This window comes from Branchiostoma floridae, chromosome 13 (genome assembly GCF_000003815.2).
Source record: "Branchiostoma floridae strain S238N-H82 chromosome 13, Bfl_VNyyK, whole genome shotgun sequence".
Taxonomy (NCBI): domain Eukaryota; kingdom Metazoa; phylum Chordata; class Leptocardii; order Amphioxiformes; family Branchiostomatidae; genus Branchiostoma; species Branchiostoma floridae.
In genome coordinates this window covers 21,769,357-21,786,159 of record NC_049991.1, presented here as the reverse complement: position 1 = coordinate 21,786,159, position 16,803 = coordinate 21,769,357, and the positions used below count along the sequence as shown (strand labels likewise).

At 44.5% G+C, this 16,803-nt stretch overlaps 2 protein-coding genes across 2 annotated transcripts in view; both read left to right on the top strand.

Moving 5' to 3' along the window:
* LOC118428664 (DNA-dependent protein kinase catalytic subunit-like) overlaps nt 1-16,803 on the top strand; it is an 86,731-nt gene that overhangs the window by 13,147 nt on the left and 56,781 nt on the right. The window contains 17 exon segments of the mRNA XM_035838775.1: nt 4-108; nt 652-811; nt 6,354-6,463; nt 6,760-6,955; nt 7,329-7,387; nt 7,717-7,869; nt 8,041-8,148; nt 8,446-8,544; nt 9,040-9,167; nt 10,005-10,202; nt 10,791-10,994; nt 11,508-11,695; nt 12,127-12,359; nt 12,924-13,046; nt 13,586-13,680; nt 15,942-16,071; nt 16,705-16,786. Of these exon segments, the coding sequence (XP_035694668.1) occupies nt 4-108; nt 652-811; nt 6,354-6,463; nt 6,760-6,955; nt 7,329-7,387; nt 7,717-7,869; nt 8,041-8,148; nt 8,446-8,544; nt 9,040-9,167; nt 10,005-10,202; nt 10,791-10,994; nt 11,508-11,695; nt 12,127-12,359; nt 12,924-13,046; nt 13,586-13,680; nt 15,942-16,071; nt 16,705-16,786 (2,371 nt within the window).
* Nucleotides 1,145-5,969, top strand: LOC118428871 (zinc finger protein 862-like). The gene is made up of 7 exons (XM_035839112.1): nt 1,145-1,932; nt 2,589-2,895; nt 3,018-3,138; nt 3,252-3,453; nt 3,612-3,781; nt 3,927-4,135; nt 4,387-5,969. The coding sequence occupies exons 1-7, from the start codon at nt 1,619-1,621 to the stop codon at nt 5,368-5,370; spliced, it is 2,307 nt and encodes a 768-aa protein (XP_035695005.1). The 5' UTR covers nt 1,145-1,618; the 3' UTR covers nt 5,371-5,969.

The window sequence follows — 16,803 nt, the reverse complement described above, 5'->3', positions numbered from 1 at the left end:
CTGAAACAGTACAAGGACGACCTCCTGGCAGCCTGCCTCATGTTGGTGCTGTCCCTGCCGCACCAGATCGTCCAATCAGAGATCAGCTCACTGGTCCCCGCCCTACAGGTAACCAATCAGTGTTCGCTGACCCTTATTCTGCACCCTGACCCTTAACCTCTACCTCTGACCTCTCACCTTCCTGCCGCACCAGATCGTCCAATCAGAGATCAGCTCACTGGTCCCTGCCCTACAGGTAACCAATCAGTGTTTGCTGACCATTATTCTGCACCCTAACCCTTACCCTCATAAGATCATCCAACAAGACATTGTCATTCTGGTACCTACAAGTTATAGACACATTCATGACTCTCACTTAAAATTTTACATTGAATATCCATCTCAGAATAAATGCAATAAGTCCTGTAAGTAAATTGAAAATGATGAAGCGACCCATTTTCTCAGTATGTTCTCAGTTACTTATTGTGGATCTTAATAAAGTCAAGTCAAGTCAAGTTGCTGTCACTGTAAAAATTTGTTCTCAGACCTATTCCACTTGAGGTGTCCGTTAACATTTGTCCCTAGTGACTTATAGCAAAATATGAGTGCCCTTCATCACACAGAAGATCCTGACTGTTACCTTGTGAAGTTTTGATACTTTATCCTCCCCAGACGACGTTCCGACTTGGCCTGAGCTACCTGCCGCTGGCCCACGCCGGACTGGATGCCCTGGAGAGGTGGTTAATGAACCTCCCCCGCTCCGCGCTGGAGCCGCACTTCCCCCACATCCTGCCGTACCTGGACAGCTACCTGCGGACCAGTGCTGATGCTGGTCAGTCTCCTCCTTCCTTACCCTAACCCTAACCCTAACCCTAACCCTAACCCTAACCCTAACCCCTAACCCTAACCCCTAACCCCCTCATCCTGCCGTACCTGGACAGCTACCTGCGCACCGGTGCTGATGCTGGTATGTCTCCTCCTTCCTTACCCTAACCCTAACCCTAACCCTAACCCCTAACCCTAACCCCTAACCCCTAACCCCCACATCCTGCCATACCTGGACAGCTACCTGCGGACCGGTGCTGATGCTGGTATGTCTCCTCCTCCCTCTCTTCCCTGATGCCATTGTGATGATGATATTAATGATGATAATGATGATCAGGGGTTTTTCTAAACCGGGGATCGGGGGCGCGGCGCCCCGATACTCACGGCTGGCGCCCCCTTGCCGAATTTCCGATTAAACTTGCAAGTCCTATATATTTCTTGAGCCGCGCACGCTTCATGCTGCCGTACGACATAAAATCTTACTAAGATATATTTCTCCCCGTGAAAACTTCCCAGCACCACCACCTGACAATGTGTCTGAACACAAAACACACTAAAAGTACTAAAAAAATATTTCAATGGCGGTAGATACATCGATAAAACGGTGCAGAAGCCTTCCGATTTGGCGTTTCCAGGTCGACCCGCCATTTTGTTTCTGTGTTAGCTACTCTCGCGAGATTTGATATAGTTAACATGAAGGGTCAGCTGACTTACAAGCGAGAGTTCTCGAGACTGGATGACCTTTCACCCACCGGCGCGGGAGCTTTGACAGGAAGGTCGCTTGTTGTTTTTCTTGACGATTTGGCATTTAAACATGTCGTCCCGCGGCACAAAACGGAAGAAGTTAAAAGTCTGTCTGCCGGGGCAGAAGAAGATGACTTCTTTTTTGGGAACAGCGGAAGCGAAAGAAGACGGCAGCGACGGAGAGATGGGCGAGATCGTGGGATCGGTCCATGCCGCCAGGACCGGGCCGGCCTCCGTGCAGGACGCGCCAACGAGCGGTGCCGCGGAACCGACAGTCCCTAATCAGGACCAGGTGGCGGCTGGGACGTCAGGGGAGGAGCAGGAGCAGGAGTGTTCCTTGGAAGAACAGAACAAGAAAAGGGCACAGTTCCTGGAACAGTTCAAGTATGTATTTATTTTTCAAAAACTTTTTTTGGGGGGGACATGAAACGTTACAGAGTTTTTATTTCTTTTAATTTAAACGTCTATTTGATTTTTTAAAAAACTTTTTCCAAGTTCCTTTTATGATTTGATATTTTCATTACGTTTTTTTCTAATTTCCTTTCAGAATTTTCCTTTCTTTTTGAACAACTAACTCTACCATGCTCTGGAACAATAAAATACCAGATAACTTAATAAAATGTTTAATTCCTTATAAGTTTGGTTTAAGTGAATTTGAATTGTAAATTTCGATTTCAATCATGGTGCATTTCAATTTGTGTCATAAGGAATTAGAATTTAATGTGTGTTATTTCAGATTGAAGCATGATGTATTAGAATTTCAGTCAAGTATAATTGCAGACAGGTTGTCATTTTATTTTTCAATGTTGACAAAGTAAACTGAGACCCCAAGTTTACAGGGAAGCTATACCCATTTTTTGTGTTTTCACCTCCTGCACTCCTGATATACTCACTGTGTCTAAGTCGCTTCTTAGTAATATCTTTGTATTCACTGTCATTATATCTACCAAAAACTGTATGTACTTACAATAAGCTCCGGGGCATATATTTTAAAAGGTTTAATTTCTTTTTTTATTTTATTATACAAATATGAAATGAAGGAAGAAGGAGAAGAAGAAGAAGAACGGAGGACACCTGGTTGGGTACCAGGAGAAGTGGGAGACGATGTTTGACTGGCTCTACCCCGTCAACGACTACACTGGGCTGATGTGCCGCGTTTGCAAGCGGCACAACATGCGCCAAAAAAACGGTGAATACATCTGGAGCCGTATCCCCAGCACTAGCCTGAGGACTGACAAGGTCTGGGACCACCACAGGTCAGAACAACACAAGAAAGCAGTGGCCTTGGACACTGCCCGTATTGCTGCTGAGGTGAATGGAGGCATTCGCCAGGCAATGGCAGTGAATGTAAGTGCTGTCCATTAATGATTTAAATGCTCAAAAATCTCAAAATGTGATTTATCTTCTTGCACATGCCTCATTGGTTTTTCTCATTTGAGTTGTTTTCCTCTGCTGATCTTCCACTTCAGGTTTCCCTCAACCGCGAAGCTGTCAAGGCAGCTCTCAAGGTGGTCTACCACCTGGCCAAGAAGGAGATACCCCACCACACCAACTTCAAAGACTTGGTCAAGTTTGCCTCCACAGAGTTAGGTAAGAAGTATTTCATTTCTTGTGCCTCAGAAAGTACTTTGTTTTCATGTAAACACTGCTAGTTAAGTATATTACACTGCTAATCATGCCCTTTCACATGGCTCTCATGACAGGTTGTGACGTGTTCAACCGGCTGAATGTTGCTGGTAATGCAACCTATACCAGCAGCACAGTGGTGGATGAGTTCCTCGCTGTGCTGGGCACTCAACTGGAAGAAGACCAGCTGAACACCATCAAAGGCAGCCCATTCCTGGGACTGATGTGTGATGAGACAGTAGACATCTCCACCACAAATGAGTTGGTACTGTACTGCAGGTATGTGAAATTAATGTGAATTACTTAATATGTAATGTGTAGTGTGTTACATGTACATATAATGCCACTGGTATCACTCTATATTTGTTGTAACTGATCATAGTCTACTGACTGCTCTATATTTGTTATAACTGATCATAGTCTACTGACTGTTCCAGGTGCATTGATGGTCATGGCGAGTTCCAGGCCCACTTCATGAAGGTCATCGCCTTAAAGGATGGAAAAGCCAACACAATCAAAGCTGCCCTCAGCCAGTACCTTGAGCAGAAGGACCTGTCCATTCAGAAGGTGGCAGGGTTTGGCTCCGATGGGGCAGCTTGTATGATAGGTGAGTTACCAATCATTAAATGCTTTCTTGTTATTAAGTGCTGTATGTATAATCATTCATTGCTACATTTGTTACTTGCTACTACTCACGTGCACTGGCACTATTCACCAATTAAATGGGAAAATGTGTCTTATTTCCTCCACAGGAAACCGAAGTGGTGTTGCCACACAGCTCAAGGAGGAAAATGCAAGGATTGTAAGCATCCACTGCATTGCACACAGACTTGCCCTTGCCGTCGGGCAAGCAGGGAACAAGGTGAAGTTCATCGGCGACGTCTTCAAGCCAAACCTGATGAGCCTGTTCCTGTACTATTATGGCAGTGCTGTGCGTTCAGAAGGCCTGAAAGAGATACAGGTATGCAGTGTTTATATATGAATAATGGTGTCTTATAAAGCAAAGCAACATCAAACCGAGTGTCACCTTAATAAAATGAAGCTAATTCTGGCTAATTAAGTTCACAAAGTCATTCAAATTTACATTCATAATTTCTAAAACAGCCATATAACTTATAAGTTGATGAGTGAGCAATTCTCTTTTTGCAATATTCTAAAAGCATTTGCTCATCATTTATTAATTTTTTTATTACAATGCATCTTTTCCTACAGAAAATCCTCCAGGAGATGGAGCTGAAACTAAAGCAGCCAAAGGATGTCAGGTGGCTGTCACATGACGCTGCAACAGATGCGCTTTACAAGTCCCTACCCAGTGTCCTGGTTCACCTTAATCAGGAAATGAATAAGGGGGTTGCTGCGGCCAACGGTCTCTGGAGCTGGCTCCGGACGTATAAGACCATAGCAACCCTCTACCTGCTGTGTGATGTCCTTCCTCACATGTCAGCCCTCAGCAAGTGCTTTCAGCAGAAACGCCTAGACCTCACAGAGATCCACAACACAGTGGACAGGAAGAAGGACGTGGTACGCAAGGCCAGGGATCAGCCACTAGAGGAGTTGAGGCTTTCCAAACTAGATGAGGAGCTGGGTCCAGGGGGACGACTGGATGGCCTGGACATCCTGGTCTCTGAGCGGGATCGTCAAGAGTTCAGCAGTGTTCGTAGGCAATTCATAGACAACCTGCTGGAGAATCTGGAGGAGCGATTCCCCCAGACTGAGCTGTTGTCAGCATTTGGGGTCTTGGATCCTGCCAACCTGAAAACCCCAATGCCAGGAGGATATGGGTGGCCAGAGATCGAGAAGCTGACCGCCTTTTACAATGAAGAGCCCTATCCCATCGACAGCCACGCCATCAGGGATGAGTGGATCGCCTTCAGGCAGCACCTGGGCAGTTACCGCCAGAAGACGCCCAAAGAGATGTGCCAGGTGCTGTCTGCCAACCCAACACTGGCATGCCAGTACCCCAACATTGCATCCCTGTATGCAAGGATGGTTGTAATCCCTGTCCACACAGCCGACTGCGAGAGGGCCTTCTCCACCCTGAAAAGGGTGAAGACAAGGCTGAGGTCCACCCTGACCACCGCCAACCTCAACCACCTGCTCCGAATCAGCATCATGGGGCCTGCCATGGACAGTTTTGACTTCGACAAGGCAGTGGCTCGCTGGGGTAGTCTCAGGAACAGGCGCTTGTTGGTCTGATTACTACCTGAGCAGAAATGGACTTTCGTTTGGAGTTCTGTTGGCTACTTCATTTATTCCTTTATTAAGAAACCTTTTAGCCCATTAAGTAACAGTAAGTTAGAAGGGCATTGCCACCTTGGTTGCTTTGTAACCTGCATGATAGCTTGCCTATAGTACCATTTTAACATTGGATGTTTTTATACCTTAGTGATAACTGTAGAGTGCCATCTTAAGTAATTGCCTTGGATGTTAAAGGGTAAAGTTAAAGTTAAAGTTGCCCATACATCAGTGTACATCAGCCTTGGATGTATTTAACCTAAATGATATCTGTAGTGGTAATAAAGATGTTTCTTGTTCATGTGTTCTTCCAGCAGGCTTCCAAAGCACATTTTTTGTATTCACTTCTATTTAATGCATTCACTGTACTTTAGAGTCTGTAATGTTCTGCATCTTGTCCTTTTTCAGTTAACTGAGTTACCATACTGGTCCGTCGTAAAGCCTCAGAATAATCAGTTTTACAGCAAATTTTCAAAAGCTCTGCACCGTACAATGGTGGTAAAAATAACCTCAGAGTGACCAATTTTTACTTCAATTTTTCAAAAGCTCCGTACCCTGGAAGGGGGCGGGCACCCCCCCTTCCACCCTACCCCCCCGCTTGGTCGCTTCGCTCCCTCGCCTATGTGTGCTCCCTCTTGTTCATTTTTTCTAGAAAAACCCCTGATGATGAAGACGACAATGATGATGGATGATGATGATGATGACCATCACAGAGAGTCATCCCATCATTATTTGATAATCTACATTATCGTTATCACAAGAGTATAAAGTGTAGGAATTGGCCCAAATGATAAAACCCAAACAGACCAGCTTTAATGCTAGCACCCCCACCCAGGTTCAGATAGCAGTGGTGATGGTTTCCAGACCGTATCCCTGACTGCAGCCTCCTCCACAGACAGACAGGTACAGCTTAAACTAATGCTAGTACTCCCACCCTGGCACAGACAGCAGTGGTGATGGGTTCCAGACCGTATCCCTGACCGCAACCTCCTCCACACGAGGGAAGAGGAAGATTCCTGTCAAACTCCTCAAGGCAGCTGCAGAAGGGAACCAGGTGAGTACAGACATACGGCTACAATCTAAACCTACCAATGAATGAATGAATGCAAAGTATGCAAGACTACAGTCTATAAAAGTCTAAGTCTTCAAACCTCGGGTCAGGTTGATGTTGGGAGGGCTGCTATAAGCGCAATTTACTCACATGACAGACAATTATATGATTTGTTGTTCAAAGGCACAGGAAAGTGATCAAGTGAAAGCGAGGCTGAGGATAGTCTGGTTCCAGGGCTCCTTGGGAGACCAGACCAGCTGATCTTGTTGTTGTTATTTATGTGTTGTTGTTGTTCTAAGGCCCAGGAGAGTGACCTGGTGAAAGCCAGACTGAGGATAGTCCGGTTCCTAGGCTCCTTGGGTGGCCACACTAACGCCTGCCTGGTGACAGGCCTTACAGCCGAGGACCTGGCTAAACGTGCCGTAGCCTGGGACACGCAGACGCACCTGCAGTTTGCTGTTCCCTTCATGGACATGAAGCCCACCGTGTGCCTGGGTGAGGATATCACCTTTAATGTCTCACTCTGTAGTTCTGCATCCCCCTACAATCTAAAAGAAGATATTTTGACATCAGTATTGAATATATCACAGCAGATGCACAAAGATCAAAATTTTGTTGTTTATTCTAAATGTACTAACATGTAGCCACTCTTATCATCATTTTCAACCTTCATTTAACTAGTAAACATTTGGCTGTTTGAAGAGTTGAAAGGATGATGAGGTCAAGAGTCTTTTGACATTGCATAGGATATTACACATACATGTAGTTGTTTACAATAAGCAAGAACAAGAACCAGATTAAGGCACCAGTTATAAAACAAGCTAAATTACCACTGTTACTTTTTTCCTATCTTACTTTACTTTTCCAGACCCGTTCCTGCCCAGAATCTGTGAGCTTGCCACCACCTCAAGCGACAGACAGACCAAGGTAGGCTCTGACTCTCTTATGCACAGTCCTTCTAGCAAAGGATGGAGGGTTGGCCCAAACGCCAGCAAGTTTCATTTGCTACCATATGTGTAATCTACAGTGTAAAATAAGCAAGCATTTAGTAACATAATCACCATGAAGGGATGTGTCCAGTCCCCGGCAACTGTGTAGCAACAATATGTATGTACTGCTTAAAAACAACCATTACTGTTAGAAAACAACCATTGTAGAAAGTCAATGCTAGACTAAGTAAAGGGCATGTTTTTAATTGTATCAAAACTAACATACAGTTGTTGATATTAACCCATTCATGTCCATTGTGATTGCAGGTAGCAGCCTGTGAGCTGCTCCACTCCCTAGTGCTGTACATGGTGGGGCAGGGAGCACAACAACCTGGGGAGACACAGGCTAAGAACCCGATGACCAGACTGTACAAGAAGGTGTTCCCTGTCCTGATGCAGCTGGCCTGCGATGTGGAACAGGTAGGTCAAAGGTCAAGGTTTTCCGCTTGACCTCAACAAGTTGCGAAGGCCCATCACTATGGCACAGAGCATCTTTAGTTTGAATCAAAATACTGCTAGGAAACAGTTGACCCCTATTTGCTGTTTGTCAGGTTGCCAGGCAACTGTGTGACCCCTGTTGTTGTTTGTCAGGTTGCTAGGCAACTGTTTGAGCCCCTGATGCTGCAACTGATCCACTGGCTGACCAACAACAGGAAGTACGAGAGTGACGAGACCGTCGCACTTCTGGACGCCATCATGGTCTGTAAAAACTTCTTTTCGATCAAACCCTTTCCAGCAAGCAATCCTCTCTATTTGAAATTACTGATGTCTGTGAATTAGTTTCATCAGTTTTGTAATTTATGCAGTAAGTTTGTCATTATTTACCTGTATACCTGTATAAAAAAAGCTTTGTTCAACTATCCAGGACAGGGCAAGGGGTTTATATATATCAGCTATGACCATCTTTTAAGCAGCATTTTGTCCAAGTCTGCTGAGCTGATGTTGAGCTGTTTCTGACCAGTTGTTTGATGTTTGTATTTTGTGTCTTCCTTACAGGATGGTCTGGTGCACCCCACAGACACGGCTCTGCGGGACTTCAGCTCCCGCTGTGTAAGGGAGTTTCTGCAGTGGTCCATCAAACAGACGTCTCCAAAGGTAGGGTGGAAGAAATGCTTCATCATGTACAACTGTTTGTTCTATTCTCCATCGCATGCAGATAACACAATTAATTAGTGTAGATATATTAGTTAGAGGAAAACCTAGTGTTTAGCTGAAAGGCTCTCAGTGGAGGGACAAGTAGTGTGAGATCATTGAAGTAATAAAATGTAAATAATACTAGTCTGAGACTGATAGCCAAGATTAGATTCTGAACTGCCACCACACACTTCTTCACATCCAAAATAATTCTTGTTGTTGTTGTGAGAGGTCTGTTATTTTCTGGACCGGTCCAACAAGAAAAAATGGTTTTGTACCAGTACACCCCTAGTTACAGTAATAATGTATGACCAGTCTCTAACTAACAGGTTTAAAGGCAGGAGGGGACAGCTGCACACAAGTCAGGCATTACCAACAGCATAATTATCAGCACCATGGACAGCAGCTGGCAGCATTGTTGTAGCTTGTGATTGATTGCTCTTTGCTTCTTTACAGCAACTGGAGAAAAGCCCCATCAACATCAAGTCCCTGCTGAAGCGCCTGTACAGCCTGGCCCTGCACCCCAACCCCTTCAACCGGCTGGGGGCTGCGCTGGGGTTTAACAGTATCTACAGGGACTTCAGGTGAGAAAACCTTTAGTTACCCCTAACCCCCATTCCATCCCTAACCAGCCTGGCCCTGCACCCAAACCCCTTCAACAGGCTAGGGGCTGCTCTGGAGTTTTAGAGTATCTACAGGGACTTCAGGTGAGAAAACCCTTACCCCTAACCCCCAACACATCCCTAACTAACCTGGCCCCACACCCCAACCCCTTCAACCGGCTTGGGGCTGCACTGGGGTTTAACAGTATCTACAGGGACTTCAGGTGAGAAAACCCTTACCCCTAACCCCCATCCTGACCAAACCCAACCCCAACTGTAACCTCCCACCCAACCCAACCCTAAGCAGGCGGAAACTTTAGGTGTTAGAAACAGACTAAAGTGTTAGAAATTTCCTTGCTTATTTGTCTGGAGTTAGTAGTCCTTTTGCCTGACAGGGACAAGTGTCACAAGACATGGCTGTGATACAGGATATTCCTGACCTGTAACTTTTTAATTTCAACCTTTCAGTCCACAAGGAGGAGTAGTGTAAGGTGGATACATTTACATTTGATATTCGCTTGATCTTCCCTTTGACCTTTAATCTCTCACCCCATAGGAAGGAGTTGCAGGTGGACATGTTCACGTTTGAGTTTCCTGTGAACTTTGCCCTGACCTTCTGAAACTTATGACATTTGACCTTTCACCCCACAGGGTGGATGAATCTCATTGGTTGTACCCTTGACCTTTGCCCTTTTGTAGCTTATGACTTCTCACCCCACAGAGGAGAGGAGTTGCAGGTGGACATGTTCACATTGGAGTTTCCTTTAAACTTTGCCCTGACCTGTTGTATCTCACATCCTATACCCTCTGGCCCCACAGGGAGGAGGAGTCTCAGGTGGACATGTTCACTTTTGAGCTGCTGGTGACGTTTGTAGAGAGCCTTGCGCTGGCTCACCATGATGAGAAGTCGCTGGGTACGCAGGCTCAGTGTGTGGCCGTGCTGACTCACCTGGACAGGATCGTCACCACCAAGGCAGACCTGCTGAACAAGAGCAGCAAAGTCAGGAGGGTCCCCAGGTAAAGATCAAGGATATGTTTCAAGTGTTCATGTCTATGTGATGATATGGGTTGTGTACCTGAAATAAAGGACTACAGAAAGAAAGATGATTGTGGCTTTGCCAACAATTAATCTTGGCATTTAAAGAACATCTGTTTCCAACTTCTTACCGTCTCGTAATGTGACAGTTTTACAGATTCAGACAACTTAAAATGTTACATACAAAGCTAGCCCTAACCAAAGCTAAGTACTCATTTTCACATGAGTGAAGAGAGGAAAGTTGTGTGCCTTTCCGAAGGCCATATCAACAGATTTGAACCCAGAAGCTCTGGGTTATGGGTTCAACCCCCTACTGTTGCACCACGTGACCCACTTTGTGATCCAATGAAAACCTTACTCACCTGATGAGACTGTTGGTGGATGTTCCCACAGGGGGTTTGACCGCGAGTGTGCCCTCTGACCTCGTGACCTGGCTGCTGCCTGAGTGCGACCGCCCCCCTCCCCACTCCGTCTAACGCCCCCCTCCCCACCCTGACTAATGCCCCCCCTCCCCACCCTGACTAACGCCCCCCTCCCCACCCCGTGTAATGCCATGTTGTTTCCTGCAGGGGATTTGACCGTGAGCGTGCCCCCGTGCTGTCTGACCTTGTGACCTGGCTGCTGCTCGAGTGTGGCCGTCCGCAGACCGAGTGCCGCCATCGCTGCATGCTCCTCGTCTGCAGCTTCCTCCCGCTGTTGCCGGGGAAACCGTCTCCGGGGGCGTGGATGAAGGAACGACTGAAGGAGGCTGGACCAGACTTCTTTGTCACAAGGTAAGGGACCGTATTGTGAATCAGTTAACAGCTTCCTTGCCTTCTGGTTTTGTATCAGGCCACATTGGCTTCATTATGATTCATTTTAGGGCATTGAATGAAATATACAGTACAGTACAATGGAAGGCAGTAAACAACATTCTTGTACCTTCATTTCCAATGAATAGTAGTTTTTACATTATATGGTTCAAAGGTTCATTGCAGATTTTAAGCAGCACCAAGCAATCAGTACCAGGGACAGCTGATTCCAGCGTTTCTGTTTCATTTGCACAAGTACATTTATGACTGCTTTCTCTCAGGTTTGAGGGAGGGGGAGGGAATTAAGAAGGCCTTAAGAAGCACTAGACAGTCAGCACAAAGGACAGCTGCTTCCATCATCACTGGACACAAGTTATATAGATATATTTATCTATTTACCCAGGTTTGAGGGAGGGGTCCGATGTTTCCCGTCATGCAAGGGTTGGACGTTGCAAGATGTCGTTCAGTATATATACATTTATATATTTTTCCCAGGTTTGAAGGAGGGGGAGGGAAGTCCGGCCACAAGTCAGGCATTAGGAAGTACCCAACCGTCAGCACCATGGACAGCACCTTTACTGTGAGGACAGCAGTGTCCTGGTTTGACCTCCTGCTGGCTGCCTTGGACAGCTTCTGCTGGGCATTGGGACAGCGCCTGCTGTCCCCTTCAGATGTGCTGTCAGGTAGGGCTGTGTTAGATGTGTTTTTTCTTGAGTTTAGGCCTCAAAATCTTTATTTCACATACAATATCAATGCATGCCTGAATTTTGCACATCTGTCCAGAAAACATATCAAGGCATCTTCAGCAGTTGGGTGCATTATGTCAGAATTATGAACTATGAAGTATAAAAGTTTGTTGATGAAGGTCTGATATGCAGGTATTACTGATATGATACTTAATTAAAAAGTTACACAAGCAATTGGAAAAGTTTTGAAGACCAAACATTTATCTTTGTCTTTTGTCAGACCATTTTCAAAACGTATCCAGAAGATTTTGGATTTTAAGAACCTGTAGTTGAGGTTGTATTGAGAAATGTACTATTTTGTGTTTTATAGTTTTGTACGACATAAAGAAAGTAAGTAATGTAATCTAAATGTTATGTTTGAAACTCAGGATCAGGCAAGAAGCCCAGCCAGCTGTTCACAGCGCTGGAGTTTTTCCTGTCGAAGCTGGCGCTGACAGACATCGATGCTGCGGCGCGGTGCTTCCGTTTGGGCGGATCTGCGGCGGCGCTGTTCACCCCGCGGGAAACAGAGGAGTACAACTACGGGAAGTGCACGGTCATCGTACGCATCATGGACTTCTTCACAGTCCTGCTGGGCATGTTCCCACAGGAGACCTGCAAGGTACGTATTAGTCAGAATTAATCTTTTAAAATTTTGTGACATGATTATATGAATGATAGCCTCTGGAAACCCTCAAACTGATGCAAGTGTGCGAATGAAAAAAAGTATGGCCAAAAATGATTGCCTTCATTGGGAAACAACTTTAAAAATGAAGGAGTACAACTGAGGAAAGTTCACTGTCATCATGGACTTCTTCACGCCATGTTTGCACAGGAGGCCTGTAAGGTAGGAGGGCACGGAACTGAACATGAGTCAGAATCTAGAGACTTATAAGTTATAGTAGTAACCAGGCTTAGCTTTGAGCTTCGCTGTAAGTAAAGAAACGTAAAGCAATGTTACTTGAGGTGAAGCATGGCGCTTTTTCGAGTTGCTAGTAGCGGGGAGTTTTTGGGCAAGCACACTGGATTACCCCTACTCTTCTATAAGCATTACTATCAACAAATAGGTGTTTTTTCTTACAAATCTCATTTGTATGACTGAATAGGCGAGTCTATTGTGAGATTTTCACAGGCAACCCCTATCCAGGGCTTACAAATATTTGCATATGTTGTGGTTTTTCCTCAGATTGTTCCAGACACTGTTTGGAAGAGCCCCCTGTTTGATATGATTGTAACTGCAGCGCTGGAGCCGACAGCCTTGGGGTTCAACATGGGGGATGTGGAGATCATGGAAAAACTACCACAGGAGGTAAAGCTTCTTTGAACTTTGAACTTTATTAAAACACCACTTGGCAGGCACATACTGTAAGCCTGAATTGTGTAGGTGTGTACAATTACAGCAATACAAGTTTGTCATTACAAGATTGTTTAAAACTTAGTACAAGTAATTTAAAAAACATTATATACTTTAAGATTGTCCAATAAATTCATTAAAAATTCACTTAGCATGATAAGATAGGTACGTCATTGCTGGTTTATTAGACTTAGACTTAGACTTAGTGGCTCCCACGTCGTGCGACGCATGAGGCAGTTAGAAGATTCCAGCCCACTCTGCTGGTTTATCAGAGCAAGAAATTTAACTCCATTTAAATCATCACATGAACAATTCATAAACATTTGCAAAATACTCAGGTTTATTTGACCTGCGTTATATTTAAATCATTGTCTCTAATGACAAATCATAAATAGAATTGGCATGTGGGATGTTTGAATATTTTTGGTTTTCTTACTTTATTTTTCAACCATTTGGATAAAATTAATCCCATTTATTTGTTTGTTTTTCCCCAGACAAGGCAGCTTCTGGTGTTGATGTGCAGGTCACTTCCCTCCCAACAGGGGGCGCTGCTCAAGGCACAAGTGGCAGAAAAACTGGCCAGAAGAAGGTCTGGAAATTTGTCAGTATTTTGCAAATGTTTTTGAATTGTTCATGTGATGATTTTGATGGAGTCAAATTTCCATTTCAGGTCTCGTTTTTGAACCAAAAGCTGTCAACATGTCAAAGACTCATAGAATGTACTTTGAAAACTATGTTCTCTGTAGAATAAAAGTGAAAGCCATTGAGGTCCTTAACTTGAAACTAGTGAAAGTATGGAACTGCTTGCTTAGCTTGCACTATGCACAGCTGGTGTGTTACACCGAAGGGTGGTTATACCGGCTATATAGATACAGATACAGAAGCTGGTGTGTTATGCCGAAGGGCGGTTATACCGGCTATATAGATACAGATACAGAAGCTGGTGTGTTATGCCGAAGGGCGGTTATACCGGCTATATAGATACAGATACAGAAGCTGGTGTGTTATGCCGAAGGGCGGTTATACCGGCTATACAGATACAGATACAGAAGCTGGTGTGTTATGCCGAAGGGCGGTTATACCGGCTATATAGATACAGATACAGAAGCTGGTGTGTTACGCCGAAGGGCGGTTATACCGGCTATATAGATACAGATACAGAAGCTGGTGTGTTATGCCGAAGGGCGGTTATACCGGCTATATAGAGACAGATACAGAAGCTGGTGTGTTACACCGAAGGGCGGTTATACCGGCTATATAGATACAGATACAGAAGCTGGTGTGTTATGCCGAAGGGTGGTTATACCGGCTATATAGATACAGATACAGAAGCTGGTGTGTTACGCCGAAGGGTGGTTATACCGGCTATATAGATACAGATAAAGAAGCTGGTGTGTTACGCCGAAGGGCGGTTATACCGGCTATATACACTCGGCACAAAAAGTTTGGAATATCAACTTTGGTATACCATATTTCCGTTATTTATGCATAAATTTCAATGTATTATATATCAATAGAAAGCTTGTGTGATTTACTTTCCTATGGTATCAAACTTGTTATTATTGTAAACACATGAAACGAGCACAATGCCTGCTTACGTGGGTGGGTCACGAAAAAAAAGTGCCCAAATTCCCTTACTTATGTTCAACACTGCATCGTCCTGTTGATATTGTCGCGTGTGTCACTGGTTCAATCAATCCTCTTTTCACCTCACATTTTGTATACGGAACATACAAGGTTTTAGTACACTTAAGTAGAGTTCATCTGCCCTTTCAATAGTTGGATGGCAGAATCAAAGCGTGGATGCGGCAAGGAGAACCGCACGCTGACAAGGCAAGAGTAACTTTCGGCATTTGGTGGTGGAGGCAGCGTCATGGTGTGGGGCGGTATAACCACCATAGGGTAAACAAGACTCGTCATCATTCCAGGCAAATTAATGTGGTGACATATAGGGACACCATCCTCCATCCAATAGCAACATTATACCTCTTCAATATTGGACCAAATGCAGTTCAGCAAGAGTACAACACCAGTCCACACAGAGCAAGGACCATTGGACGCTGCAGTACAGTCTTAGGGTGGAATAGCCTTCCTACGGCTTATGGCTAGCACTCGATTGATCACTTCTTGCCATGGTTCAGATTTTTTGCTTGAATAAAGAGTAATAGTAGCTTTGATTGACATGTCCTGTTTATTCAGCTTGCCTTCATTCACAAGTCAATACTGACAGAAGAAAATGAGCAGAATGGAGTGATTGATTTTAGTAGGGTGATTTTTGTCACTTTATCTTTAGGACCCCCTGTACGTAAGCGGGCCTAGTCCTTGTTCCATGAATTTACACTCATAAAATACGCTACTCGGATATTCTAAAAATAAACTTGGATGTTCTGTATACCAAACGTTAGGTGATAAAAGGATTGATTGAATCATTGTCACCCGCGGCCATAACAACGGTTGAACCGGACGATACAGTTTTGTCCAGAAACGGGGGAATTTGGGCACTTTTTTTTCATAACCCACTCACGTTAGCAGGCCTAGTGTATGTTCCATGAGTTAACAATGACAATGAGTTTGATACCATTGGAAAGGAAATCACACAAGCTTTCTATTGATATATAATACATTGAAATTGATGCATAAATAACGGAAATATGATATACCAAAGTTGATATTCCAAACTTTTTGTGCTGAGTGTAGATACAGATACCATATGTTTTATAGTAAAATACCATTTGTTTCAGGTTTGGGAATCATGATAGTTTCAAGCACCGATAATTGATGATTGATTGATTGATCAATTGGTTGATTGATTGATTGACTGATTGATTGATTGATTGGTTATTGCCACAGTTCCCACGACTTGTTCTCCCACCTGCCTGAGCTGTCAGCTGGAGCAGCTGAACTGGACCACGTCAGACTTACCCTCCTGGTGTCCGGTTACCAACAGCTCCATGCCGCTGGTCTGCTGCTGCCGGCACTGGTGAGTTTTTGTTTGTTTGTTTGTTTGTTTGTTAGGACTGGATTGTCAGGCTGTTCCTTGTGTGTTGGTTTACTTTATTGTCAACCCATTGGCCTTTTTTGATTATCGACTTGAGAAAGGCACTTCATACAACTTTCCCTGACAGTGGAGTGATGCCCATTGAACCTCTTAGCTATTCTGTAAGAAGTTTGCCAAGATCTGCACATTTACAAACATGCATGCAAGAGCTCTAAATATCTCAGAAAAAGCAATTTTATTATGCTAGTAGAGCATGGGATACAGGAGTTATCTCTCAAAAACTGTAAAGTTCTGAAGAAGAACTCTAATAGGCGTGGAAACATAAGCAGGAGAGATTGTACTGGTTGTGTATGGAAGATAAGTGCAATATTGTAACGCTAGTTTACCTTTATCCGTGGGGTACCTATATCATTCTGTTGTTTTTAAAACAAGGTATTCAGGGATATCAAGTCAACGGACGGTGGTTTCAAATTGCAATATTTTCAAAATATTGCATTTATTTTCAAAATATTGCAGTGTCTGCAATATCTTTAAATACCCTGTTTTTACAAACAACGGACATAGATTATCCGATAAAGCTGAACTAGCGTTAAGTCCTAAATATTGTTTTTTCAGGGTGCCCAATCGGGGCAGTCCCTGGCCGGCGAGCTGGTGTCTGCCGTGTTCCCGGAGCATGGTGACCCGCGGAAGGACGGACGTACCCCACGGCCTCCA

Coding starts and splice junctions, on each gene's coding strand:
- LOC118428871 (XM_035839112.1), top strand. CDS start 1,619: ATGTCGTCCCGCGGCACAAAACGGAAGAAGTTAAAAGTCTGTCTGCCG. Junction 2,896..3,017: donor GCCAGGCAATGGCAGTGAAT/GTAAGTGCTGTC, acceptor CTTCCACTTCAG/GTTTCCCTCAACCGCGAAGC. Junction 3,782..3,926: donor TGGGGCAGCTTGTATGATAG/GTGAGTTACCAA, acceptor TTTCCTCCACAG/GAAACCGAAGTGGTGTTGCC.